The sequence below is a fragment of the Phocoena sinus genome, chromosome 8 (genome assembly GCF_008692025.1).
Source record: "Phocoena sinus isolate mPhoSin1 chromosome 8, mPhoSin1.pri, whole genome shotgun sequence".
Classification (NCBI taxonomy): domain Eukaryota; kingdom Metazoa; phylum Chordata; class Mammalia; order Artiodactyla; family Phocoenidae; genus Phocoena; species Phocoena sinus.
This window is the reverse complement of record NC_045770.1, coordinates 2,338,613-2,365,291: the sequence shown is the minus strand read 5'-3', so window position 1 is coordinate 2,365,291 and position 26,679 is coordinate 2,338,613. Positions and strand designations below refer to the sequence as shown.

The 26,679-nt window shown below is 48.0% G+C and overlaps 1 protein-coding gene across 7 annotated transcripts in view; it reads left to right on the top strand.

Moving 5' to 3' along the window:
• NTM (neurotrimin) overlaps positions 1–26,679 on the top strand; it is a 931,342-nt gene that overhangs the window by 811,185 nt on the left and 93,478 nt on the right. For all 7 annotated transcript variants that reach the window (XR_004351138.1, XR_004351139.1, XM_032640687.1 and 4 more), the window contains one exon: positions 934–1,059. Coding sequence is in view for 5 of the 7 variants with exons in the window: in XM_032640687.1 (XP_032496578.1) it covers positions 934–1,059 (126 nt within the window). In the remaining 2 variants the exon portion in view is untranslated. The remainder of the gene's footprint in view (positions 1–933; positions 1,060–26,679) is intronic.

Sequence of the window (26,679 nt, the reverse complement as noted above, 5' to 3'; positions counted from 1 at the left end):
ATCCCCGTGGGATGCTGTCCTGTAAAACATAAATGAGAAAGGGCACGACATAATGTTAACTTCCTAAGGAAACCCTGGCTGCAAAACGAAAGACTAAACAAAGTTGGGGGATTCTGTCCCCAGATCTACAGTTGGGATGAACCTCTTCATCCTTTGGGGGGATTAATCTAAGACACAGAGAGAGAAAGAGGCCAAGTCTGTCACGTCTGATTGACCCCCCCTCAGGTGCGTGTAACATATCTGGGTGCAGGATCTTTGAGTTGTGCAGGAGACCAGAGGGAGTAGGGGTAGGGAAAGCTGCGACAAAGTGGCATATGATTTGGGTCTAAAAGGATGACTGGGAGTTTCCCAGGAAGGACAGAAGGAAGAATATAGATCCCAAATGCAGGCTGACCAGGAAGGACATGATGAGTTGGGGGTGACAACAGGGCAAGTGGAGGTGGAATCGCCAGGAATGTCAGTGGAAACAGGTTCGGGCTTGATTCCGAAGGGCCTGGTTTGCTTGGGTGAGGGGCTTCGGTGTCTTCAGGTGGGCAGTAGGAATGGTTGGAGGTGTTCAGGCAGAGACGCAATATGATCAGAAGTGCATCATATAAAGATGGCCGTGACGCGGTGTGGAGCCGGGGCGGGCGGAGCGTGTGGGTGAGAGTGGAGACCGGAAGAGGGCGGGGGGCTAGAACAGGTCCTGTGGGGCTGCAGTGGAACCGTCCCTTTCAGACCCTCTGCCGTTGCGTGTACGTAGGAGGAAATAGCAGCTGACGTCGAGGTGAGACGTTTCTTTCACGTGTAAGGTGACTCCTCTGATTCCTCGTGCTCGACTCTATAGCCCCAGTATTGCCATCCCTGGGTTATTCTGCCAACTACCACTTGAAGACAACAAAGAAATGTTTCAGCAGGATTTTAATTTTCCTTCTACCTGTATTGTCTCCACAGTATCTCCCAAAATTGTAGAGATTTCTTCTGATATCTCCATCAACGAAGGCAACAATGTCAGCCTCACCTGCATAGCAACGGGTCGACCGGAGCCGACGGTTACTTGGAGACACATCTCCCCCAAAGGTGAGAGAAGCAGTTTGGTGTATCGTGTCGTGAGAGGAAGTGGGAGAATCGTTGGCCTTGGCAGGACGTTATGACGCCGGTGACTTGGTGTCAAGTGTTCCCCATTCTTGGTGGCCTGATAACAAGTTGCTCATGGCTCCGCAGAGAATATCGGTGTTCTCAGTGCAAGACAGGCACGTGCTCTGAGATTTCAGAAATCACACTGGAGGATGTCTCCAGTCCCTGGGAAATTAATCCTAGTTGTTTCTGGGTGAAGTGGTGGTAAGCTGTTCTGGGCGACTTTCCTGGTCACGTTTGGCGATGGAGGAGTGTGCTCGGTGTTGGTGGCATTGTTCAGCTGGCTGTTTTGTGAGAGAGAGAAGACACAAACACACAATGATGGATGAGGGTTTGGGATGGCCGTATGCCTACAAGGAAGAGTTCCACGTCGGTGCTGCTTCAACAGTGCCAAATATCTGGTCGCTAGGCCATTAGTCCTTCTGTGGTTTTCTTGTTGCTTTACTCTGATTAATCCTAGGTAACAAGTACAACTTAGTGTGTGACTGAATTGCAAAATTCACTTTGTCTAAACGTCTAGACGTTTTGCAGACCGGGCTAAGTGTTGTTTTGTGCTTTCACGGATTGAACGTTAAACTTTTAGAATTTAAGGCAACATGCCATTTATTATTAAGCTAGCTTTTATGCGAGCTGCATTACATTAGTTCTAAAACGTCTATTGAGTGTTTATATAGCAATAAACCACAACAGACAAGTCCCTGCTCTCATGAGCTCACATTGTCATGAGATGAGTAACCAAAATAATAATGTTAATAGTATGTGGTGATAAGGATGAGAAAATAGAGCAGGATACATTGACAGGAGGACAAGAGGTTTGGTCAGGAAAGGCCTTCGACAAGGGGACATTTGAGCAGAGACCTGAAAAAGATCCTTAATTTCACTGCTTATATCTGGCTAACATAGAATATATTTATGTACGTATGTATATATATGTGTATGTGTGTGTGTGTATGCTTGTATGTATGTATGAAGGTAAGCGCATTGCTGGGTCACGCAGGTTTAAGGAGGCTAAAGAAGAGACACACACTGCTATAAAATAGATAAACAACAAGGACCTACTGTAGAGCACAGGGAACTGTATTCAATATCTTGTAATAAACTCTAAGGGAAGAGCATCCAAAAAAGAATATATATATACACATATATAGAGAGAGAGAACTGAGTCACTTTGTTGTATACCCGAAACTAACACAATATTTTAAATCAACTAGATTTCAATAAAAATAAAGATGCTAAAGTCGCCACCAGCGTGGTTTGCTGGGTGTTTCAGGCTGAGTCCCCCTAAAGCAGACCCTGAGAAGGTGACTGGCAAACAAGAAGTTTATTGGAGGTGCCCTTGGGATCAAGCCTGTGGAAGGGGAGGGAGGGAGGCGGGGTCAGGCCGAGGGAGAGGTTGAGTTGCCATGATGACCAGGGAAGCATCTCTACTAGCCCTGTGGGGCATTCTGAAGATAGGATGCATCGTCCTCTCTTGAGGTTATGGGGGTGGCCTTTTATGCCAGCACAGCGGTCGAGGTCAGGGAATTCGGGTTGTCCCCAGAAGAGCTGTGACCTAGGCCAGGCATCTCTCTTCGTATGAGACGGTCCCCATGAGGGGCTGCAGCCGAGGGCTGTCCGTCCACCCCCTGGGGCAGGCATCCTTCATTCCTGAAGAAGGCAGTGCATCACAGGTTTACTACACCTGGACATTAAAAAAAAAATCAGTTGAAGACTATGCATGGGCCCCAGAAACCAAATTCCCTCTCTCAGGGTGACAGTTAGCCCTATGGAGGTTTTCAGAAAAGGGATGAGGTTTTCATTGTGTTTGGCCTGAAACGCTGGGAGCTGTCCCTAGCCACCGCTCCTGACACTACCACCATGAGCAAAGGAATCAGAGAGATGCTGGAATTTCTGCCAGTCTCTTGACTGGAAATGATCTTGGAAATGATCTCACATGTGGACTGGCCCACAGTCTGGGAGGAGGCTTCACTGTGCATGAAATTGTTAGTGATGGAACTTGGCCCTGGGGCGCATCCCAGGGTGAGGCACCCAGATGGACAGACTTTCTGGCCCATGGTGCACGCCGTGCATCACTGCTTAATACCGGAACCTCAGTGCCACTGGACTCCAGGGCCGTCTGTGCCATTAGCATACGCAAACATTCATCATCCCAGGTACATGGACTTCCCTTCTGGCAGGTGGTACCGCCCCCTCCATCCTGCAAGTCCCCTCTGTCTCCTGCTTGATGTCTTTTCTCATCCCTCCTCTGGTCCTGCAGCTAGCTCTTTGTCCTTTTCTGGGTGCCTCGCCTTTCCTTTTCCTCTCCTCTCCTTTCCTCTTCTCTCCTCTCCTCTCCTTTCCTCTCTTCCCCCGCCCCTCCCCTCTCTTTTTTTTTCTTCTTTCCCTTCTCCTCTGTACAGCTCCTCTTTTTGTCTTGTCCTTTCATGCTTTCTGTTTTTGTTCTCCGCCTTCCTATCTCTCACAGCCTCCTACACAGCCTCCTTCTGTTTCATCCCACATTGCCATTTCTTTCTTCTCTCTCTTCTCCTCACAAGCACTTTTGTCTTCCCTCTGCACTGGCACCCTCTCCATTCCTCTTGCTGAGGTTCTCACCACTGTGCCCTAGCACCCTTCCCTCCCTCCTGGCCATCCAGCCGCCTCATTTCCCCAGGGGACTGGACCTGATGCTTCCATTTTACGGGGGTTTTAGCTGCTATGGAAACAGAAGATGGATCAAGGGGAGAGGAGAAGGATAATCAGAATCTACCTGTGGATCAGAGTAATTTAGACGAGCAGCTTTTCCCAGATCTGTGGTCTGGATTAGCTAACCCAGATTCAAACTGATGCGACATGCCACATGGTAACTGATCACCCCGGGGCTCACGCGGTGCCGCTTCCTTGGTGACTGATTATTTGGAGATCAGAGCTGTCATCGGGCTGCTGCCCAGCCCAAACTGGAGCTGGAGACCCTCAGCAGCTAGGCCTTCATCTTGCCCCACTAAATATCTCCAAAAGGCTGCTTATTTTAAATAACGTAGGGACAAGATGTGGGTTCCTTGGAGAAAAAGATACGCTACACCTGATAGAAGGCTCCAGAGGCAGAGAGCTGCTGTCACCCTTGCTCCCACTGTGTGTGGGCAGATCACATTTCAGTCAAGGTCATTCTTATGCTTATACCCATTAAACCCCCGATGGAGGGCTGACCCTGGCCAAGCACTTTGGGCCACCTTGATGGCTTCACTGCATGTTCTCTCCAGACTGGTCTGTTTGTTCTGTGCATTTCTGAAAACTCCTAGTTTCCTCTATCACAACTTATATGGGGCTGCAGTAAGCTGATATAAATCTCTTCCTTTTTTAAAAAAAATTTTTCGAGGTAACATTGGTTTATAACACATCGGGTTGGCCAAAAATGTGTTCAGGTTTTCCGTAAGATGGTACAGGAAAACCCGAACGAACTTTCTGGCCAACCCAATACAAGTTCCGTGTATTACATTTTGACTTCTGTATGCCCTACAGCGAGCTTACCACCAAAAGGCTAGTTTTCCATCCATCACCATACAGTTGACCCCTGCACCCATTTCACTACCTCCCCTGACTCCGCTTCCCCTCTGGTAACCATTACTCTGTTCTCTATATCTGTGTTTGTTTTTCTTTGGTTTGTTTTGCACATTTGTTTTGTTTTCATATATTCCCCATATAAATGAGCTCGTATGGTATTTGTCTTTCTCTGTCTGACTTACTTCACTTAGCATAAGGTCCCAGCCTTGACTCCTTTTATGTGGAAAAGTAATAAAGCAATGTTAACCACCATTGTATCAGTAGTGGTTCATCCATCCAGATATACAGAAACTGGGAGTGATCTTATGGTGGGAGGGGTGTTGGGGGTCTTTCTCAGAAGATGCCTACCTGGCACTTGACATCAGGTGGAGAAAATGTCAGTTGTACTTATCCAAGATAGAGAGGGAGGTGAGACCTCCCAAGCTACCTCTTGGCATTGCTGTTGATCGTGAGAAGTGGTATCTCACCTGTTATTACCGGTTATATGTCTTTTTAGCTCCCTTCATGAACTTACAGCTCCCAGGAGTTCAAGGAGAAGGTGTACTAGCTTTGTAGAGACACCTGCCCTCATGGTGCATACCTGTTTTGAAGGGTACAGGTGTCGCTTGTACCTGCACAGGCCTTGGTCTTTTCAAGAGGAAGAGCCACGTCACTTCCTCACACGGGAATGCCGCCTGGAACTGCACGAATGTTCTAATGGCCCCTCACCGAATCCCGCCTGTTAGCCTGCTGCTCCGGGCACTGAAGGACCGTCAGTGGTCCCCAGGGTCCCTTAGACACAACTCTCACTCATGACTCTGCATCTTGTCTTGTCTTTTCCTTGTCTAGGCATGCAAGAATTTATATTGTCATAGCCCTTAAGCTCGAGTCTTTCTATTCAAAAGAATGCCTTTAATGCTCTGTATTCCTCTGAGTCTTCTGACAGATAAACTCTCTCTTTCAATGTATTCTAGAGGCTCTTCAAGACTTCACACTTCATAAAAAAGTTATTCTCAAAGGCCAATTTTCATGTCTCCAGTTTCTGTTGGACTGTCAGAGCTTTAGAGAGAAGGCTGAGGTTCCTGTATTTCCGCATCCCTGGGAGCCGACCGCAAAACCCAGATGAAGGCCTGAGTCCAGCCACCGCTGCATGGGCTTCACTGTGCATACGGGGTCGTGGCTCACCGAGTGTCCTAATGGGGCTGCCCTCTCGGCTGCACCTGCCTCACCCTTTATCCCATCAGACAAAACACTGAAGATACCAATAACAATCTCACCAAGGCTGCTGAGAGAACACCTCCTACCTGGGTATTGGCGGGGGGCTCAGGAGGTTCCAGTGATCTGTCCGAAGAGATGTCCTGATTCCTGATTCATCAGTTGAGACCAGAGCCTGTGTCTCTCTTTTCTTGGCTTCCTCACCTCCTAGCACACTACCCAGCACCTAGAAAGCTTCTAAGGAGTATGTGTTGATTCCGTGAACAGCCCTTGTGTTTGCTGGTGCCCCAAAGGGGATGGCCGTTCTCCTAATTCGAAGATTCCATCCCCATCCTTGAGGAATTCTTGTCCACTTTGATGTTGTGGTCCAGACCTGGTGTGTCTCCTGCTGAAGTCTCTGCTGGTAAGTCTCCAGGAAATTTTCTCTGGTCTTGAAGCCTTCCCCGAAGTCCGTCTGGTGGGGAAGCTGCTGTGCCAGGGCTGGACTTCTCCTTGAAGAAGTGACTCCTTTTCAAGTTCTCTTTTGCAAGGGTCAGAGTGGCTCACGAGCATCGTTGAAGTTGGGTCTTGCGTGAGCTGCCTTCTGCCCTCATCGCCGCCTCACCATGGTGCTCTCGTGATGTCGGTGCTTCTCTGATGTGTAGTTCACCCGGCTCTTCCAGGGCACCTGATCCTCTTGCTGGCTTACTCATCCCAACCCTACCTGTGCCTAAACCCGCAGTGGCTCCCAACAGTTTCATAAATCAATCCTGGATGTTCCCAGAGAGAGTGAATTCAATAATACATGAAAACTTGCTGCTCCTCATGGGTTAAACAAAGCTTAATACAAAGAAAGAAATCAGTACCCAAAAAAAGAGACATATCGTTTACAGATTTCTCCCCTCCATCCCCAGTGTGCGAATCGAGGTTCGGGTAGAGATGGATTGTTTCTTCCCAGGGCCACACAGAGACCCGGGGTGAGAGTGCACAATTAGAAGAAAGCTGTATGTCCATTGGGCTGCACACCACGCCCTAGCTGTGGAAGCCTTCTCTTCCCACGGCACGGGGTGGGCGCTTCTGCATGCCTTCCACACCTCTGTCCGCAGGACTGGGCAACCTGCCTCGGCTGCCAGTCTCCCCGCTCCCACCTCAGCTCTCCTGCTGGAGTTGAAGGGCCCAGGGCCCAGGGAGCAGTCCGCTGCCCTGCCTCATGCCTCCCAGAGCCTTCAAAGGCACCAGCTGGTGAGGACAGAGTGACCCTCGGATGGGTGCCCTTCTCCTCTCGCCAGTGTTCTGAGCGCTCCCCGCCCACCTATTTCCCATTTGTCAGCACTGACAGGCCCTCCTCCCCAGCTAAGCAGGACACAGAAGCACTAATTGGCACTGGGGGTATCACAGCTTGAGTTCAACCAGAGCTGGCAGGTGCCGCGACTCCGGTGACAGCTCTGCGGAAGAGTGTCAGGCGTGGAACTCTGGCGTGCCACTGGCTGACGTGGCACCCTGGCACTAATGAGCAGCCTGTCAGCACCAGCGTCAGGGGCCCCGTGTGGCACAGCAATCATTAGGATGGCAGACGAGAAAATCGTCTCCAGCAAAGAGGCACCGGGGATGGGAGGGAAGGAGGACAAAATGGAACTAAAGGCTTCACCTCATCCACCCCTGATGTTCACCACCCAGCAGCAGGGAACCAAAAAAAAAAACCAAAAAACAGGAAAGACAAAGATCCTTATGAAAGCTCTCTATCTGTGCCAACTCTGGACAACGCTTGGAGTCTCATTTTAGTGGATGCCCTGTAATTAATGATACAGGCGATACATCTTTTCTGCCATAAGCCAAGGGGGAACTCAATGACTGAATTATCTCTCCAGTCATGGCCAAGGTGTTGTGAAGCCAGGAATTAGCCTCAGTTCCCAAGAAACAAGGGCCTGAAGGGAAAGGAGGCCTTGAGATCTGTGATTCTTTGCTCCCTGTCAGGGAGTCTCCCTGGAGGGGGCACCTGCTAAACTACCAGCTGCCCACCTGTCTTCTGCTAGAATATTAGAGTCCAAGAGATACAGTTAAGAGAAGGATCCTTCCCTGTGGAGGCTCCTCCCACAGGGGGGCATGGGTGGTGACCAGCATGTCTGCCCTCTCCACCTGCTTCCTGAGGACAGGTGAGAATGGTCCAGCTGGTCCTTTCTGCTGAGCTGTTTGGAATGTCTGGCCCTTCTCTGAGGCCCTGGTCACCTGCAGTGAGTGACTCCCTTTCATAGCTGGAGGTGACCTGCCCAAAACAGGTGGGTTTGAAATCAGGTCCAGCTGGATTTGGATTCCCTTGCACTGTCACTGCCTGGGTCACGCTGGGGCAGCAGTAAGCCTCTCTGAAGATAACGCTTCTTTCTTGATTTTGTTCTTGCTTCTTGCCACGGCACCTTGAGTTTCCGTGATCCGGCCCTTGACCCCAAGACCCCCCTCGCTGCAGTCACGGTGGCAGCTTGAGGCTCACCACCTATTTGGCGTCTCCTCCTTGGACTCACTTCCACTCTCCTTAGACCATCTTCCCGCGGCTTTTGGAGAGAGTCCACTTTTGTTGTAAGACCAGGCTCAGATGCTACCCGTTTGAGAGCCTCTGATGACTTTTCTTCAGTCGGAGTGCCTCGGCCCTTCCCGAGACGTCACAGCGCTCTGCACGGCAGTGATGCTCGCACTTACCTGCAGCTCCAGAGACCCCCCACTGCCCCCCACCCCGGTGTCCAGGGGAGCAGTAACAGGCCCCTCGTGGTCGTATTTCATCACCAGTGCTGAGCGCAGCACGAGACAGTGACAGGCCCTTTTGGGGATCGTTGAAAGAAGTGTCCAATAGTGTAGGTACAGTATGTTTCTTCCCTTTTTAAATTTGAGTCTTTCTGGCACATAATTTAAAACAAAATCAGTTTTAGTGAGGAAAGGGGTAAGAGCCGGGAGCTTCATCTCCGCATCATCATATATTTCCCAAACCAGTCAAAGGAATTCGTAAGCAAAGCCTCTCCCCCAACCGTTGCCTCCCTGGTTGACCCCATGACTGAGCTTCAGACTCTTCATCTGCAAAAGACGGATAACCAGGCCGTGTCAGGGTAGATTGGCGGGATGAGTCACGCTTCCCGATGCAGAGTGCCCGGCCAGCAACACACAGTAGGCGCCCAACCCCGGTACTTCCCAGCACCCAGCCAGCCCGTTGCCCTTCTTTCCCACCCAGGAGACAAGAACAAAAGGGAGGAAATGAACATTTGTTCCTCTGAAAAGTTTGAATCCTTACAAAAGCCCAAGCTCAGTCAATTGCCAGGAAGAGTCAGCACCCCCGACCCCCATGATTTTCTGATTAACGCAGGTGCTCGATTAAAATTCCCCAGGTACCCCCAGTGGCTGTCCCAGGAGGGACAAGGAATCGCTACTGTGAAAGATATGGTCACTGATGGTGGGAGAAAAGAAAATAATTGCATCGTAACGGAAAGTGGCAGATCTCCTCTCCCTAGGAACAGGGGAGCATTCGGTATTAGGTCCAACCCGTACAGAGAAAGCTATTTCTTACGATGGAGATAAACCAGTGGTCCAACCTCAATACGAGGCAAAGTGATCCAGAAACTCATTAAGTAAATGGTTTAAACACAGACCGAGGTGGCGAAGAAAAAGGTAGAGTGAGACGTTTATAGATCACTCTTCTAACTCCGCAATTTTCTTTAACTGTAACATTACGGTTAGATAGATACATTTAGGGTAAAATTTGCCAGTGTCAATAAGGTTTTTTGTAAGTTTAATATTTATGATCTGGTTTAAAGCAGTATTATAGCTGTGTGACTTCCTACTTCAAAGAAGAGGAAACTCATAAAAAGACCAGTGGGGAAATTAATGAGTTCCGTTTGCCTCAGTTGAGAACATATGAAGTCAAGCCTCAGTCTAGAAACCAAGGGCAGGAGTGCACACCACAGACGCTGTTTGTGGTTCTACCCAATTATTTAAAAACCCTTGAAAGATGTTGTGGTCTGCTGAGCGCAGGCACTGCTAACCGCGTCCTCCCCCACGCTCTCTTGAGTCTTGGGCTTTTTGTGCGGGTACTTGGTGACCGTTACCATGCAGAACTGTTCTGATGGAACAAGAAAGGAAACAGAAAAGCAAGGAGATTGTATTATCTTCCCCACCGAAGCCAACCAGCCCTGGCTCAGTTATTGCAAAGGCTGGTTAAAACGGCAGCCCCTCCAGGCCAGGAGACCCCCTCTCTCAGGAGCATCCATGACAGGCAGCTCTTTGGGGGGTACAGAAGGGCCTCAGCGGGGCCTCACCCTCCCACCATAGGCACGGTAACCTCCTCACTGAGGAACCCCTGTAGACCAGCTGAAGGCTTTGGGGTCCCACGGCCAGGTCCCACCAGGAGCTGCCAGAAGAGCTTGGAGACTGTTTCCAACCAGATTGTCCTGGCCACGAGGACTTCTCTGTGTAGCTCTGACTTTGCACCTCCTTTTCCGTCCTGAATCTTCCCTTGACCTGTGATGACGGCATTTTCCCTAGAGTCTCAATTGCAGAGTGGCTATTATCCAGTAATTACAGTAAGGATTTGTGGATGTTCAAAATGTGCTGGCCGTTCTTCTAAACATGCAGCCTACTTGTATGAATTCTTCTCAGCAGCGGTGTGAGACCGGTCCTGTGACGGGCCGCTTTACCAGTGAGGGGGCTGAGGCTTGGAGCGTCAGGCAAGTGGGCCGGGGTCACAAGGCTCCAAGTGGCAAAGCTGAAATCCCACCCCCAGCGACACTGTCTCCAGAAGGCATGTGCTTAACTGCTGTGCTGTATGGTACCGTTCTCTAAGGGTGGTCCCTGGACCAGCAGCATGGGCGTCACCTTGTTTGTACCCCAGATCCAGGATGGGACCCAGAAATCTGCATTTTAGCAAATCCCCGGAGAACTGTGCTGCACACTTAAGTTTGAGAACCACTGCTGTGGGATATTTGCTCTGTGCTGGGCACTCTGCTTTACATATCTTATATCACCTAATTCTCATAAACACCCTGACAAGTAGGCGTTATTTCCATTTTAGCAATGAAGAAATGGAGAGCTGAGAGGATAATTGGTCCACAGATTTTAAATGGCCAAGGTGAAATTCAAGTCCAAGCTTTTCTGACTCCAAGTTTCACATTCTTTTTTTTTTAAACATCTTTATTGGAGTATAATTGCTTTACAATGTGTTAATTTCTGCTATATAACAAAGTGAATCAGTTATATATATACATATGTCCCCCATCCCCTCCTTCTTGAGTCTCCCTCCCACCCTCCCTATTCCAACTCTCTAGGTCATCGCAAAGCACGGAGCTGATCTCCCTATGCTATGCAGCTGCTTCCCACTAGCTATCTATTTTACATTTGGTAGTGTATATAGGTCCATGCCACTCTCTCACTTCGTCCCAGCTTACCCTTCCCCCTCCCCGTGTCCTCAAGTCCATTCTCTACATCTGCGTCTTTATTCCTGTCCTGCCCCTAGGTTCTACAGATTTTTTTTTTTTTTTTTAGATTCCATATATATGCGTTAGCATATGGTATTTGTTTTTCTCTTTCTGACTGACTTCACTCTGTATGACAGACTCTAGGTCCATCCACCTCACTACCAATAACTCAATTTCATTTTTTATGGCTGAGTAATACTCCATTGTATACATGTGCCACACAAGATTCATATTCTTATCCCTGCTTCACTTCTCACCCATGGCTTCTTCTCCACCTCTGGGACACGGCTGCTCTCTGTTTCAGGCCTCCTGCCAGCCCAGGGCCTGTGGTCCTTGGACGTCCAGGTTTTCTTAGTGTTCTTACAAGTCTACCCACACTCTTGTCCAGACACTAGACTCCAGGCTGGGCTCTGTGCTGGGCCTGGGTGTTCCATTCTCCCCACAATCTCAGACTCCTTTCAGTGGGTCTTTGCACGATACCTCTGAGCAAAGGATGTGTAGCCCCAGCACAGATGCCAACCACTCAGTTCTCCGGTGGGGCTTCTTCCTCCTGCGGAGCTGCCTGTGTGAACTTCACACTCTCTCCCCCTTCCCCGCGCCCCCTGGACCACAGAGCATGCGCGGCAATGAGGTAGCTGCTCTCTGACTTGATTTATGTCTGCCTCATGTTAAATACTACCATTCACTCACACAATGGTGTGTCTTGTGCTTTGGTTGTTATTATTAGGTGGTTTTACACATTAACGGCTTTAGATATGAAAAGAAATTGCTGGATTCCAGGCTATGTTTTTCATTATCTGACTCCATGGAGTTTCGCTCTGTGTCCTTGTGGTATTTGGCATACTTCGTCTTCCTAGGGGTGTAAAATGCTTGTCCTGCTGGAGCCAGGACAGTAGGAAAGCAACGAGCGGAATACCAATTCCCTTCTCGCAGATCCAGGGGCCGGCCTCCTCCTGACTGGGCTGTTCGTGCTTTCCAGATACTACTGCACAGTCAGCCAGCCTGTTCGTTGCCTGCGTATTTGGGGTGAGGATTAGGTAGCCCTTCCTTCCCTAGGAGGATCACCTTACCCCTTACATCTCTCCAACAGAGGTGGATTCTTCTATGCTAACCCCCTCTCCCAGCGCCCCCAAAACAAATCCCTCTTCTCTGAGAGTTCAAAGGAATGACTTTGGACTTAATCGTTCCTGCACAGTAGACTCAGGACTCCTCCTGTTTAACTGGTCTGCAACCAGGAGGCCTCGTGCTCCTTCTTTAATTCCCTGCATCACTGCATTGCCCTTTATGGAATGATTCACGGAGGTCACAGTGGTTGGAGATATTTGGCCAGTCATCTGCAATGATAGAGAAAGAAGAATGGCTTTCTCCCTCTGTTGATTTATTTCCTCTGTCACACATCGTCCCCGAAAAGGATTTACGCAGAGAAGGTGACATGGATTCTGTGCCTGGGAAAACTCCTTGGCAAAACAATTTTCGTTGCTCCTACATTGATTCAGTTATTTACTCAATAATTGCTGTTGAGCACCTACTGCTATGCAGCTGTCTTAGACCGTGGAGATACAAGACAGGACAAAGCAGAAAAAACCCCTGGCCTCACGGAGCTTCTGTTCTACCGGGAGAGACAGAAAATAAGTCCAAGGATAAGTGAACCTGAGACTGCGTTATATGGTAACTACTGTGAAAACATTAACCGGATAAGAGGCAAAGAGATGATCAAGCATCCGTTTGGGGTTTGCAACCTTCCACAGAGTAGATAAGGATGGGTTTATTAAGAAGATACCCTATGAAAGTTGGGAGAGAAGGCGTCTGGATAATTCCAGCGGAGCATTCCTGGAAGGGCAAACTGTGAATCCGAGGCCCTCTGTCGTGTTCCAGGATTGTCGCGGAGACCATGTGGCTACAGGAGATTTATTCAGTACCTGCCGTCCTCTCAGTGGACTCTAAGCTTCCCGAAGGCAAGGAGCGTGCGTGCAGCTGTGCAGAGCGTGGAGTCTATCCAGTCTTAGACCTTCAATAAGTGTTTGTGTAACGAGTGAGTGAGTAGAGTGAGCACGGGCTTCTGGAGTGAGTAGTTGAGCATGCTGGGAAGTTGTAAGGTTCAAGTCAGAAACGGTGGTCCCTTCATCAGCGACTTCAGGTTCTAGAGAATGACGTGTCTCGTCCTGTGAAAGTGGTAGCAGAGGGCTCAGATGAAGGAACAGGTCCATGGAGAAGCAGGGTCCAGGTAAGCTGACAGATCACCAGAGGGAACACTGAAGACAGTCCAGGTAATGGCCCAGGTGGGTGACAAGTTGGGCTGTGATTCAGGTGTGAAAGCCCTCAAAGAATCATGGGCGGTTCAGGACACCAGTCCTTGGCAGCAGGTAGAGGAGAGGTACATGCCACATCGCCGGAGGGCAAGACCTTGGAAGAAGCAAGGTTTTCAACAAAAACGTGAAAGAGGAAAGGTTTTCAAACAACCTTGGGGAGTAAAGAAGGCCATCACCCCAACCTCCAATGCCAAAACCAACAACCCAGGAAGTGCTGATCTCAGAGAATAGCTGGGTTTTAATTAATAAAGGCAGGTCGGGGGACGCTCAGCCTGGAGCCTGAGTCTGGGGGAGCATTTTGCTTAAATAGTGGGTATTCCAGAGGCAGAGCCACGAGGCTTGGAAGGTCGGGAGACGTGAGGAATGACAGGTCTGCAGAGCATTGATGGTGAAGGAGGCGGTCATTGCTGCGTGGCACCCCCAGCAGTGAGGGATGTGAGGCTGCTTGGATTTAGCCCGTGGTCCCCAAGGGAAGGCAGGGAGGCACATCTCACAGGCTTCATCTGTAGCCTCAATCCCATTTCTTCCTGAGCCCGAAGGTGAGGTGGTGACAGAAGGTAGCTGTTGGCAAGGCCAAGCCTTCTTGTGTTCCAGAGCTAGGAGACTGACCTTTAGGGAGCTACTGAAAGGTCAAAGTCAGAGATCATGAGATGGCAGGAGTGGAGGATTAGTATGGAATTTAGAGATATGCAGGGGACCAGATTACCGGAAGTGGTGATGGCTTTAATGTGGGTGGGAGTGAGGGTAGGTACTAAGCTGAGGAGGGGCCCCGTATTTCTGATTTGGCCTCCCTCGTTGCCAGGTTTGGGGGACTAGGGATTATCTTTCTGGCTGTTCTCCCATGTGGCAATAGGTAGTATGTTAGGAATCAGCTGGTGTCTGATTTACTTCTGCCTGTTGATCCATGTGGGTTCGTTTCCTTTTCTCCAAAGATGATCTCATAACAACCCCAGACATATTTATTTATTTATTTCTAGAGAATCAGGATTTATTCGATTGAACAGAAATGATAGAGTACAACAGAGATATGATAAATAGGCAGAAATGCATCATCTTTGATTCAACAGATATTTTTTGAGTACCCAAAACACGACAGTGCATTGCAGTGAACACAGCATTCAAGGCCTCTGTCCCACGGGACTGCCATGTGGGAGTAGGTGATATTCAATAAACAAATATGTGAGCCGATGTCAGGGAGAGATAGTATATGGAGAAAAAGAAGACAGAGACAGGGCAAAGAGTGATCCTGGTGCTCCTTTGGTTAGACTGTTGAAAGAAAGCCCGAGCAGAGACCTCGGGAGCTGAGTGAAGTGAGGCCGTGAACTGGTTGGACTAAGAAGGGGGCGTTCCAAGCAGAGGGACCTGTACGTTCCAAGGCCACGAGCTGCAGAGACCTTTGGTGTCTCTGTGCAACAGCAAGAATGTTGATGCAAAGAAGTGACATAGGATGGTGTGAAGAGAGTCAGGAGTCAGGTCATGTAGTGCCTTGAAAACCAAGGTAAGAACTTTGGCATTTGTTCCAATAAAAACACTGGCAAGTTTCAAGCAGGAGAGTGAACTGAGCGAATAAATGTTGTTAAAGGGTCACGTTTACGGTTTGAAGAGAAAGACAGGGGTAGAGGGGCGGGGGCGTAAGGGTAGCAGCTGGGATACCAGTTAGGATGCTGTTGCTTTAGTCCCTCAAGAAGTGATGGTGGGGTCCAAGATGGTAAGACCATGTTTAGTCTGGAATGTATTCTGCAAGCTGACAAGGTTTGCTGACTTCCTAGGTGGGCATTGTGAGTAAGAGTTAGGAGTCAAGGTGGATTCTAAGGTTTGTGACCTGTGCCGACTGGTGGCTGCTTCTATCAATTCCTGCCATCAGGAACTCCAAGAGGAGCGGGCTTGCAGAGGAAGAAAGGAGCTTGGTGCCTTAGGTACAGGCGCTGAGTAGACAGTTGGCTGTGCAAGGATCCAGAAGCCAGAAAAATGAATCCAGGCGTCGTCAGCATGCAGATGGTGTCTGCATCCATGGGTCCGGCTCTCACCACCTACTGGGTGAAGATGGATAGAGGAGAGATCCGTGGACCGGGCCTCAGGGCTTTCCAATATTGAGGTGTTAGAAGACGAGGATCCAGCAAAGTTGATTGTGAAGAAGTGGCCGGAGAGCCGTGAAGGAAATCTGAAAGCCAAGTGCGGAGAACGTTTCATGGACGGCGGGGGTGATTGACATCACATGTGTTGCTTAGACGTTAAGGGAGATGAGAACTGGCAGAGTGCATTTACACAAGACATTGGGGAGAAAGGTTCCGATGGAAGATCGTAGATAAAGATGAACTGGAATGGGAGAGAATGTGTGGAAGAAATGGACAGAGTAATAAACTTTTCTGGAGAAGTGATGCTCTGGGGGTTAGCAGAAGGTGGGGTTGGCGGGGAGTGTGAGGTCAAAGGGACTTTTCCCCAGAGTCCAGTCTGCAGCCCGGCCACCCTTGGCCACTCTCCGGCTGTTATTGCTGGGTAATTACTCACCTTCGAGTTCTCAGTCATCCCTCTTCCTCAGCTAAAATAAGAAAAGGATTAGCTAAGTCTTGTCTCTGCTGGTGGAGCAGCCTGTCAATTTTGACCTTCAGCCACATCACCCCAAAGTTTCTTTCTGTGGCTTCTGAGTGCTCTAGGAAGTTGGAGTTAAGGTCACCATGTTGCTAAAGGAACTGACCATGTCTGACCCTGAGAAGCATCGCCTGGAGGAGAGCCTCTGCCGCAGGGTCTAGTGAGGGTTCCGCTGGGGACTGATCATTGAAGCACTTACTTCTTGGAGTGTGAAACCGCCCAAGAGGAGGAGCCTGGGGGTGTCGGGTGATTTCTGCCCATCCCCCAACCTCTCCCCAGGGACCACGGAGACGGTCTCAAAGTCCTCAGTATTTGACTCACCTGGAGCAGGATGTCTGCATTCATCTTTTCTTTTAAATCAGAGCAGGAACCAGGTGAGCCTGGGCAGCCTCCCCCGACTCTGGCCACGTCATTATCCAAGTGAAGCCCCCATCTTGCCCAAAAAAAGCTTCCTATGGATGGAAGGAGAAAGTCAACTGAATGCCTGGAAGTGTGGACAAATACAGCCTAAATCCAGTTCTCTAGGGTGATATTGTCTGGGGGAAATACTTCAGCTTTTACAGATGTATACCCTGGAAATTCTGCAGATATCCCTGCTGCTTCCCTGTTGCTGAGCCCGGGTAGTTGGGGCGGAGGAAGCAGACGATCTCAGTGTTCAGTCTAGAAAAATGTCACGGTTGGGCGACAGCTCACCAGCCCAGAAGAAAGCACCTGCTGTGACAGGTAGCAGTGTCTCAGCATCCATTCTCCTTGCCCCATTACCTTGTCCCCATTTCCTCTGAGAGGGGAAAACCCCGGAATTGATAAGGCACGTTGTGTAAGATGGAAGGACTGGAAGGAATTGCTTCCATCTCGCTCTGCATCTCTGTTTCTACCCAGAGCCACGTGACCCTTGAGAATTCAGGACAATTTAGCGAGGGCGAACACAACTTTTTCCTCTACGTTATTTTGCTCCCTTTGGCTTTGCTGTCAAGCGTCCACGCTGACCAGTCCTGTTCTGCTCTTGCATGGCCACATTTCTCCACGTGTTGATGTGTTTTCTCTCTCTGTCCCAGCACTTTCCTAGGCCTCTTGATTTTGGTCACTCAGGTGTTGTCACGGCTGTAAGGACCTCTTGATGAGAGCCCCACTTCATTGTCATCACGCAGCCAGCAGTAAGGAACCCCAGGACCTCTTGGCAAGCCTGGATTCTTAGGCTACAAGCTCGTGGTTCTGTGCCTGAAAATAGCAGCAGAGTCTAAAATGGTTAGATTCTATCTGTATGAAAAGGGGAAGAGCCTGAAAGGACCGTCCTCACCGCCGTCCTCCTCAGCGTTATCATGTCCTCCCCCCCCATCATCGTCGTCGTCGTCGTCATTATCATCCTAGTACCTAATATTTTTATCGTAGGTTGGCTGTGTTCCAGGCACCTTTCTAAATGTTTTGCCTGCGTGAACTCTTTAATTCCCTTGACAATCTTCTGGCGTGGGTGTTATTAATGTTCTTTTGTAGGTAAAGGAACCGGGACCCAGAGCACTCACTTAAGTAACTCACTCAAAGACACACAGTAGGGTAGGAGGTGGCCAAGACTTAACCGGCCACGTTGGTTGCAGAGGCCTCACTCTGAGCCCATTGATTTACTGCTTGCCATTGTCCTGTTTCATTCCTGACAGCAAACATCAAGGTGAATCGGCCCGGCTACCAAAGGAGGTGCCAACTCAGATCATCTTTTTTTTTTTCCCCGCTGGAATTCAAGTAGTTTACACCAATTTTAATTTTTAAAATATTTTCATATTTTCCTTTGATTCTCTAACACCCCTATGAAGTTACTGTTGCTATTAATTTTATTTTACAGCTGAGAAAACCCAAGGTTGGAGAGTCTGTGGTTTCCCAAAGAAATTGAGCTGCTGAACTCTCAGACTGGTCCTGAATATGTGACTGTCTGCTGATTCAGAATCCAGGGTTTTGTTCTGCCCCATTGCCCATCAGATCACGTGATGTACCCCAAAGGCAGGCTCTGGGGAGGGGAATGACCAAACCATCAAAGGGGGCGAGTTGCCAGCAGTCACCTCTGTTGGTGATAGAAGGGATAAATGGCAGGTAATAGCCTGTCACTCAGGTGGACATTTGTCCTCTTCGGCCTCCACATTCTCTGTGTAACAACTCCAGGGTCTCAGCAGCTGCTTCTGTCTATCACAAGGCGGGCAGGAGAGGGCAGCCTTCCCTCCATCCTGACTACTGTCATTGACTCTGCGCTCCTCTGAGCAAGTAGTTTAACCTATGTGGGACAATCCCAATAAAAAGTTAATTACAGCCCTGTGTCTATGCGGATTTTCAGAAAATGACAATTAAATACAAATAAGTTACTTAGAAACCAGCCTCTGATAAAGTACAGGTTTCAAGGCAGAGGACTTTCAGGCCTAAGAGTTGACGGGTCTCATTCAAGTACAAGGGGCTTGGAGGGAGATGTGCTGGGCGGGTGGGTGACAGTGAAGTTAATAAAGGCGATAAAAAGAATAGTAGCAAAGGCTTACGGTGTTCTTACTACTGTATACCAGCGCTTCACCCGTGCCAGCTCGTTTAATCTTTGGAACAACGCTGTGAGCTTCGATTCTGTTATTACCCATATTTGACAAATGAGGAAACAGGCACAGGTGTTCAGTAACCTGCTGCAGGTCAGGTAGCTGCTAAGAAGTAGACCTGGACACCGACCTTGGCCTTCCAGATCTCTCTGTGGATACTGGCCCGCTGCCTGTCGTGGGCTTGGACTGGGTTCCGGGAACTGGGCCTGAGCTTAGTCAGAGGCACGGCGAGGTGCACTTTCACGACTCGAGTTCTGATTATACTGCTTTCTAAGCGCTGTCCGCTTAGCACTTTGCCCACCCTCTGAGCCTTGGTCATCGCACCGGTAAAGTGAGTTATCTCGAGAGCATTTTCACCCTGGGCTTCTTGTAAAGATGGCATGAGTGGGGCAGGTAAATGCGTTGCCCTGTGCCCGGCAGAGAACGATGCTTCATAGACGTTTGTCGCAGGGGTGGTGCAGGCGTGCGCACTGGACGTGTGTGGCTGATGCATTTTGTTGGGGCTGTGACACCACATTGTAAAGCAACCATGCTCCGATACAAGTTAATTAAAAACATAGAGGGCGTGGTTAGCCTGCCCTCGACGGTAGCACATCTTATTTTAAAGATGAGCAAACCGCTCAGAACATGTGGGAGGCGCCATAGGTCGTATGTGGCAGGTGGGATGTGGATGCCCGGTCTCGTGCCTTTCCAAACGCCCCCTCTCACCTGACACAGAGCAGGCCCAACGCTGTTTTTAAATGACCTCTTGATAGAAGGGCCACATTTCCACCTCCTTTGGACAGCCCTTCCCAGAGCCTCGGTTTCCCCTTGGATCAAACCTATAGGCTCTTCTAATGTCCCCATCGAACACTGGAGGCTCCTAACAAATGTCCCTTGAATGGAGACAGTGAATGGCTGACTGGTAAGTGTCTCCTCACCATCCTTTCTTTCACCCGCAAAAAAATTAAGTTCACAGTTAGTAGCGCCTGATTTGGATAGAAACAGAAGTTGAATGAAAGTAGCAGAATGTGACTGAGATTTAACCCAAAGTAATACTTTGTCCTAGGGTTTTAATAAACAAAACCACAAATGGAAAAAAGACACTTATCTGGCCTGTAATGATTCAGTATTGAATTGGGAATGCGTTCTGTTCTCATTTCTGTGAAAGCGATGCTTTAGCGCCGTTAAGGGAGTCCAGTCTGCAGAGACGGGGGCCTGACAAAGACCTCCCTGCGGTCCCACTTCCCAAAAAAGTAGCTTGGAAATAGGGTCCGTGCTGCCCACAGGACTTGATACGGTCAAGGTGCTTTGCTGCTGTGTACATGCGATGCCTAACTGTCACCTCTGGGGACGTTTCCATGCACCTTTTAAGACGGAAACTCTCTTCTCTGCCTGGCCAGCTGCATAGAGCAGCCAGTGGGAGAAGGTGGCTTGTCTGCTGCCCCCTGGGGGCCACAGCTGCTAAGGGAGTTGAAGGGCAAGTGGGAGAGGGCCAGGAGGGTCACAGCGGTGTCTCTGTCAGGATGCAATTTAGGCACAACAGGGAACTGGAGACTTCCTGTTGAGCTGTTGTCACCCTAAACATGTCTCGCCTGGGAGAGTCCTGCCGCTGGTGAGTACTGAGAATCCAGCCCTGCAGAGCTCTTCCCGTCACGTGGACTGTAAACTTCCCACTGCAAGAATAAAGGAAGGAGGTGCCTGCCAAGTGCACAGAGGGGGAAATGCATGTGATTTCACCATCTGAAGACATGCATCACAGTGGGCAACATTAGGGGGCAGAGAAAAGGAGGAAAGAAAGTAAAGAGTGTGCTGGGGAGCTGGCAGAGGATATGGACCGTCGGGTCGTCCCTGAAGAGACTCCCTGTGAAATGGGGCAGCCTTCCAGGGCCTTCCATCAGGCACGTGTTTTCACGGTGAAGCTTGGCTGTCTCTGGTCTGCACCCGGGAAAGGAAATCCTTCCATGCGCAGATGCCCACTTGGCAGCCCAAGGTCACCCAGGAGGAGAGCCGCGGTCACGGGTGGAGGGATGTGAAGAGTGCTTTTGTGGGGACACTGGATTCGACTCTTTGCTCTGCCGGCTACTAAGTGGGTGACCCTCCTGAAGGCAATCAACCTCCCTGAGCCTCTGCCGCCTAGTCCGTAAAACAGGATCAGAAAATGGAGATTAGCAATCCCACATTCCAGGTGCTTGGCCAACATGAAAACATTGTGTGTGTGGTCCTTTATTAATAACCAGTTCTGCATGAATCATGCATATTCTCCAGGGTGACGCCAGGAAAGTCATGAAGGCAAGGAGGGGAGACGTGACCCCAGCACAGAGCAATCTTCTAAGACAAAGATGTTTTTATGTTTCTGAAATGCAAACTTGCAAAGCAGATGCTGTGACCACTATTTGTGACCGTTGGTATAAGAAAAACACTTCTCCTGTGTTCCCGTTATCTTTGTCTTACTTTTATTAATGCAGCATAATTAATGTCAAAGTTCTCCTAAGCACTTCAGAAAGGCTACCTAGAATGTAACCCAGGTGAGAAGAGTTGAATCTGGAAATTGTTTGAAAAGAGCAGAACAGCGGGCCACAACTGCGCAAAACAGAAATTGCAGAAATCGAAAGGGAAATTGCAGGGCGACAGGAATATTCGGGTTGGTGCTGGTTTTAGGATGAGATGGGGGTCTTTGGCTTCCACAGCACTCAGGATCTCCAGGCCAGGACTGGTTCTCTTTGTCCTGTTTCACAACAACAGGGATGGGGCTGGCACGTGGGCCACATCCCACCTGCTAGCTGCTTTTGAACAACCTGTGAGCTCAGAAAGAATTTTACATTTTTAATGGCTGAATTTAAAATGAAAGAAGAGTAGTATTTCATGACATGTGCAAATTATTTGAAATTAAATTGTTTTATGAGAACATTAAACAAAGTTTTATGAGAACACACCACAGCCCTTTGCTTATGGGGGCTTTCCTCTTCCAGCATCAGAGCTCAGTAGTTTCAGTGAGGCCGTGTGTCCTGCAAAGCCTAAAATATTCACTATCTGGTCCTTGAGAAAAGAAATTTGTCAATATCTGCAGTACATGAAGACTGGCTTTTTTTTAAAACAATTTTTTTGGTAATACAGTTGATTTACAGTGTTGTGTTAGTTTCAGGTGTACAGCAAAGTGATTCAGTTAGACATATATATTTATATATATTCTTTTTTTTACATTCTCTTCCCTTATAGTTTATTACAAGATACTGAGTATAGTTCCCGGTGCTATACAGGAGGTCCTTGTTGGTTATCTATTTTATATATAGTAGTGTGTATCTGTTAATCCCAAACTCCTGATTTATCCCTCCCCCCTTCCCCCTTTGGTAACCATAAGTTTGTTTTCTATGTCTGTGAGTCTATTTCTGTTTTGTAAATAAGTTCATTTGTATCTTTGTTTTTAGAGTCCACATATAAGTGATGTCCTATGATGTCTATCTTTCTCTTTCTGACTTCAGTCAGTGTGACCATCTCCAGGTCCATCCACGTCGCTGAAGACTGTTGACAGTTGTGGTTGCTGCTATGAAAATTATTTTTATCCCTGAGCTCCCTTGGTTCTCTTTCCTGTTGTCCTGTGAACTTGCACTTATGGTTTTCTTATCCCCATGCACAACCTTGCAAGAGTGGTCCTTCCAGGGGGGCCGTGCCTTCCTCAGGGGCTCCTCGCTGGCTCCCAGATGTCACGCTCCAGCTGACAGCTACATCTTACCTTGGTTTTGACCTCTGCCAGCACAAGGCTCTTACTTGCCTGGCCCCGGAAGAGCACTTCCCTGGCTTTCACACTAGTCTATCCTCCACGCACTTTGCCTTCTTTTGCCTGGAGGGATCAAAACAATCCATCCCTAGCCCTGGGTCTTTGATCTCATAAGCTTCAAACATGATCACTCCTTTGTTGTTGATTCTGATTTTACCCTTGGGGAGGTTGTTCAGATGTCGTTGCTGTTTCTCTTGTTTATGTGGCATTTTGTGGTAGCATCTGATCCTGCCTTTGCTCCTAGTCTAAGTCTGGGCATCCTCTTCTGGGAGGAGCAGGTTTGCTTTAAATCAGCACCTTCCGACCCCCCACCCCCATGTGAGTACAGACGCCTGAGCTCCTGTGCTTTCACACCCTATCTGACCATCACCAGCACTGCCCACTGCTCCCTGTTTCTGTCTGAAATAGGTCTGTAGCACTGAGTTTATTTGTGAAGCAGAGGGAACAGGTCTTATATGTCGTGAATGATCACGGTCATACAGACTCCTCTTCTCAGTTTATTGCTTTCCTTCTGAAATTCTCAGGCACCTGCTTGATGAATAGTCTTTCAGAATCCCATCATTACGATTTCATAGTTTCAAAAATACTTGCCACGTTATTATAATAGCAATAATTGACCAATGATAGAAAAGGATCATTCTGTCCCAGAGATTTCTTTTCTGTTGAGATGGGCGTTGAAATCCTGTCACTCACTTTCAAAAGTGAATCCCAATCTTTACATCAGAAAATGAATAAGTGGTTCTTGCAGCTGTTGGAAGTACAGGTGTTGTTTCTGTTCTTCCCAATTTTATCATCATAAACTTAACCTTTAGAAATAGATTTTCAGTTTTAAATGCTAGTAAGATAGGCTTGGAAGAGATAAGATATTGAGTTTAAAAACTAGACCTTTGGTGAGCTCCCAGCGAACGTGCCATATCATAAACTAATTCTCGCCCTGGGACAAAGCTGGATTTGTTCATTCATTTCCCCCTTCCCTGTGATTCACAGAGCTCCCTATGATCTTAAGGCCCTGTTTTAGCAGAAGTCAGAGTCATGGCATTCCCTAATGTCAATGGGATAAATTCTGGAACAAAGCCTTGATCCTAAAGTCAACCTACATAGGTTTCCTGAGGCAGAGCAGTCATCTCTGTGTCAATCTTCATTAAACACCATTGCAGTCATCTTTGGTGATTGTGAAAAACTCTGGAGCCCTGTGATGGCATCAGTGGGAAGCAGGGTGTGTGATCAAACACCCATCAAGCTGTAACGGTTCTGTGTATGTGTGTGCATGTGGGTGTGCACGTGTGTGTGTGTGTGTGTGTGTGTGTGTGTGTGTGTACGCACGTCTTTACTTCCCATGCATCTCTAGCCTCCAGACTGTTCCTCCTCTTGTGTTGTAATTAAATTGGTTGGAAAAGTGGAGAGGTTTTAGAATTAGCCGATGCCTAGGATGTAGTACATTGGGTAGCCCTGAAATGGGAGGGAAAACTATGAAAATGAAATTTTTTCTTTTTTCCATTTTTCTTTCTTTTTTCCTCTCTCTGTGTACCACTAAGGAACTCCATGCCCTAGGACAGTCCCTTGGGCTTTGTGCCAGTTAGCTGAGGTAATTTATGCCGAGACACGTGTGATCAGAGACTGTCCCCACCAGAAGCATCGGCAGTTCAACGGCTGACAGAGTCAGGTGTTGGATGGGTTTCCAAGTCACTTCCTCAGAATGCTCGTGGGCCTGCTTATTCTCTCATCATTAAGGTTTTTTAAAGTGAATCCCCTGGGAAAGCTTGCAACTAATTAATGTTCACCTTTGCATATACAGTCTATTTGAGCAGTATGGTGCTGTTAGCAAATACCAGAATTTGCTGTTCGGTGAGACCCTCGCTCATCAGTAGGGCTGCCTGTGCTCAGAGCCACTTTGAAATACCTCTCAGGAAAGTGCCAGTTGAAAAACTAAACCATCAATTTTTTGACTGAAGAGCATATATACGTACTCCAGTCAAAAAACTTTGATGGCTTTTTATATTTATATATATATATATATATATATATATATATATATATATATATATATATATATATATATATAAATGTAGGGCTTCCCTGGTGGCGCAGTGCTTAAGAATCCGCCTGCTAATGCAGGAGACACGGGTTCGAACCCTGGTCCCGGCAGATCCCACATGCCGTGGAGCAACTAAGCTCATGTACCACAACTACTGAGCCTGTGCTCTAGAGCCTGCGAGCCACAACTACTGAAGCCTGTGCACCTGGAGCCTGTGTTCCACAACAAGAGAAGCCACCACAATGAGAAGCCCGTGCACCGCAATGAAGAGTAAACCCCCGCTCTCTGCAACTAGAGGAAGCCGTGCACAGCAATGGAGACCCTACGCAGACAAAAATAAATAAGTTTTAAAAAATGTATAGTTGTGTGTATTATATCTATGTATACATATGTAGTTTTGGATAACATCTTTATATACAGCCATCAAAGTAGATATAATATATAGTAATTATTACTCTGTAATAATATATATGATATTATTACTGATCTAATACATGATACCCTGATCCAAAAGGCTCGCTACGAAAATAAAAGCCATGACCGAAGAATGATTTTCTTGTCATTGAAATGGTTAAAAACATCCCTAAGTAACTTTTTTTTGAGCATTTATTCTTTGCCAACCCTGTGCAAAGTGCTCTCCATCTATTATCACATTTAATCTTCATTACAGCCCAATGAGCTAGATATCATTATAATCTCCATTTTATAGATAAGACTGTTGAAGCTCAGGGGATCCTTACAAGGCCGCACAGTAATAACTGCTGTGGCTACTTTTCATTAACTTGTATGGTATCTATAGAAACCAAGTTTACATAGAAGGAAAACAGCACAGGAGAAAGAGCGTAGATGTGGAATTAAACAGACGTGTGTTTGGATCTTAGGACCTCTGATTAACCTTTTACAGCCTGTTTCTTCATTTATCAGCTGTAAATGATATATATATCTCTCTAAACAGGACTGCATACGTATTCTATGCCAGGTATAGGCATCAAGGAGCATTAGTTAATGGAAGCAGTGATCACTAGTATTATTGTGAAGGTATATGGAGAAGGACCTATCTGTACATGTATCAACTTAGGGATGGACAGAGCAATGATGAGATTTTGAACGAAAATCAGAGAAAAAGAAAGCCTGGAACTGCTATGGGAAGGCAAAGGACAGGAGAACTGGCCTTGTGGGCTGTGCTGGGGTTGAGACGTGCCCACAGATTCTTTGAGCCCCTCACATGAGATGGAGTCCAGGCCCTTCCCGGGACTGTTGCTGGCTTTCCTGACTCCCCCCGTAATGCATGGAAAGAGGTGGAAGCCAGGCTGTTGACATCCAAGGCCAGGTTCCCAAAGCGTCTGCTGCCTTCTTGTGGGACACGGGCTGGGGACCTGTTGGCCACCGTAAGAGAAACACAGTCACTCTGAGGTTGCTTCAGGGGGAGGCCATGTAGATAGACACCAAGGAACGCCAGGTCCCCAGGCACAGCCATTGGAGTCAGTGAACGAACCTTGGAGAGGACCTTAGCCCTGGCCGCTGTCTAACCCACAACCTCATGCAAAATCCCGGCCAGATCTCTGGGCTGAGCCCAGCCAACTCCAGCTTCATGAGCAAAACAATTTAGGCGCCTTGGAGATATTGCCTGTTCAGTTCCAGATCACGGCAACAAAGCGAATATCGCAATAAAGCGAGTCACACAAAGTTTCTGGTTTCCCAGTGCATATAAAAGCCATGTTTACACTACACTGTAGTCTAGTAAGTGTGCAGAAGCATTATGTCTAAAAATCAGTGTATATAAGTTAACTTAAAAGTACTTTATTTCTTAAAAAAATGCTAACCATCATCCGAGCTTTCAGTGAGTCTCAGTAGTAACATCAAAGATCACAGATCCCATAACAAACATAATAATCATGAAAGTTTGAAATATTGCGCGAATTACCAAAATGCGACACAGAGACACAAAGTGGGCAAGTGCTGTTGGAAAAATGGCACCAATAGACTTGCTCAACGTACAAAACTTCGATTTGTAGGAAATGCAGTACCTGCGAAGCACAGTAAGGCAAAGTGCTGTAGAGCGATTTATGCCTGTATGACTACGGCTGTTGCAAACCTTTGTTTTGGGGTGGATTTTCTTGTAATATAAATTTATTTATTTTATTTATTTACT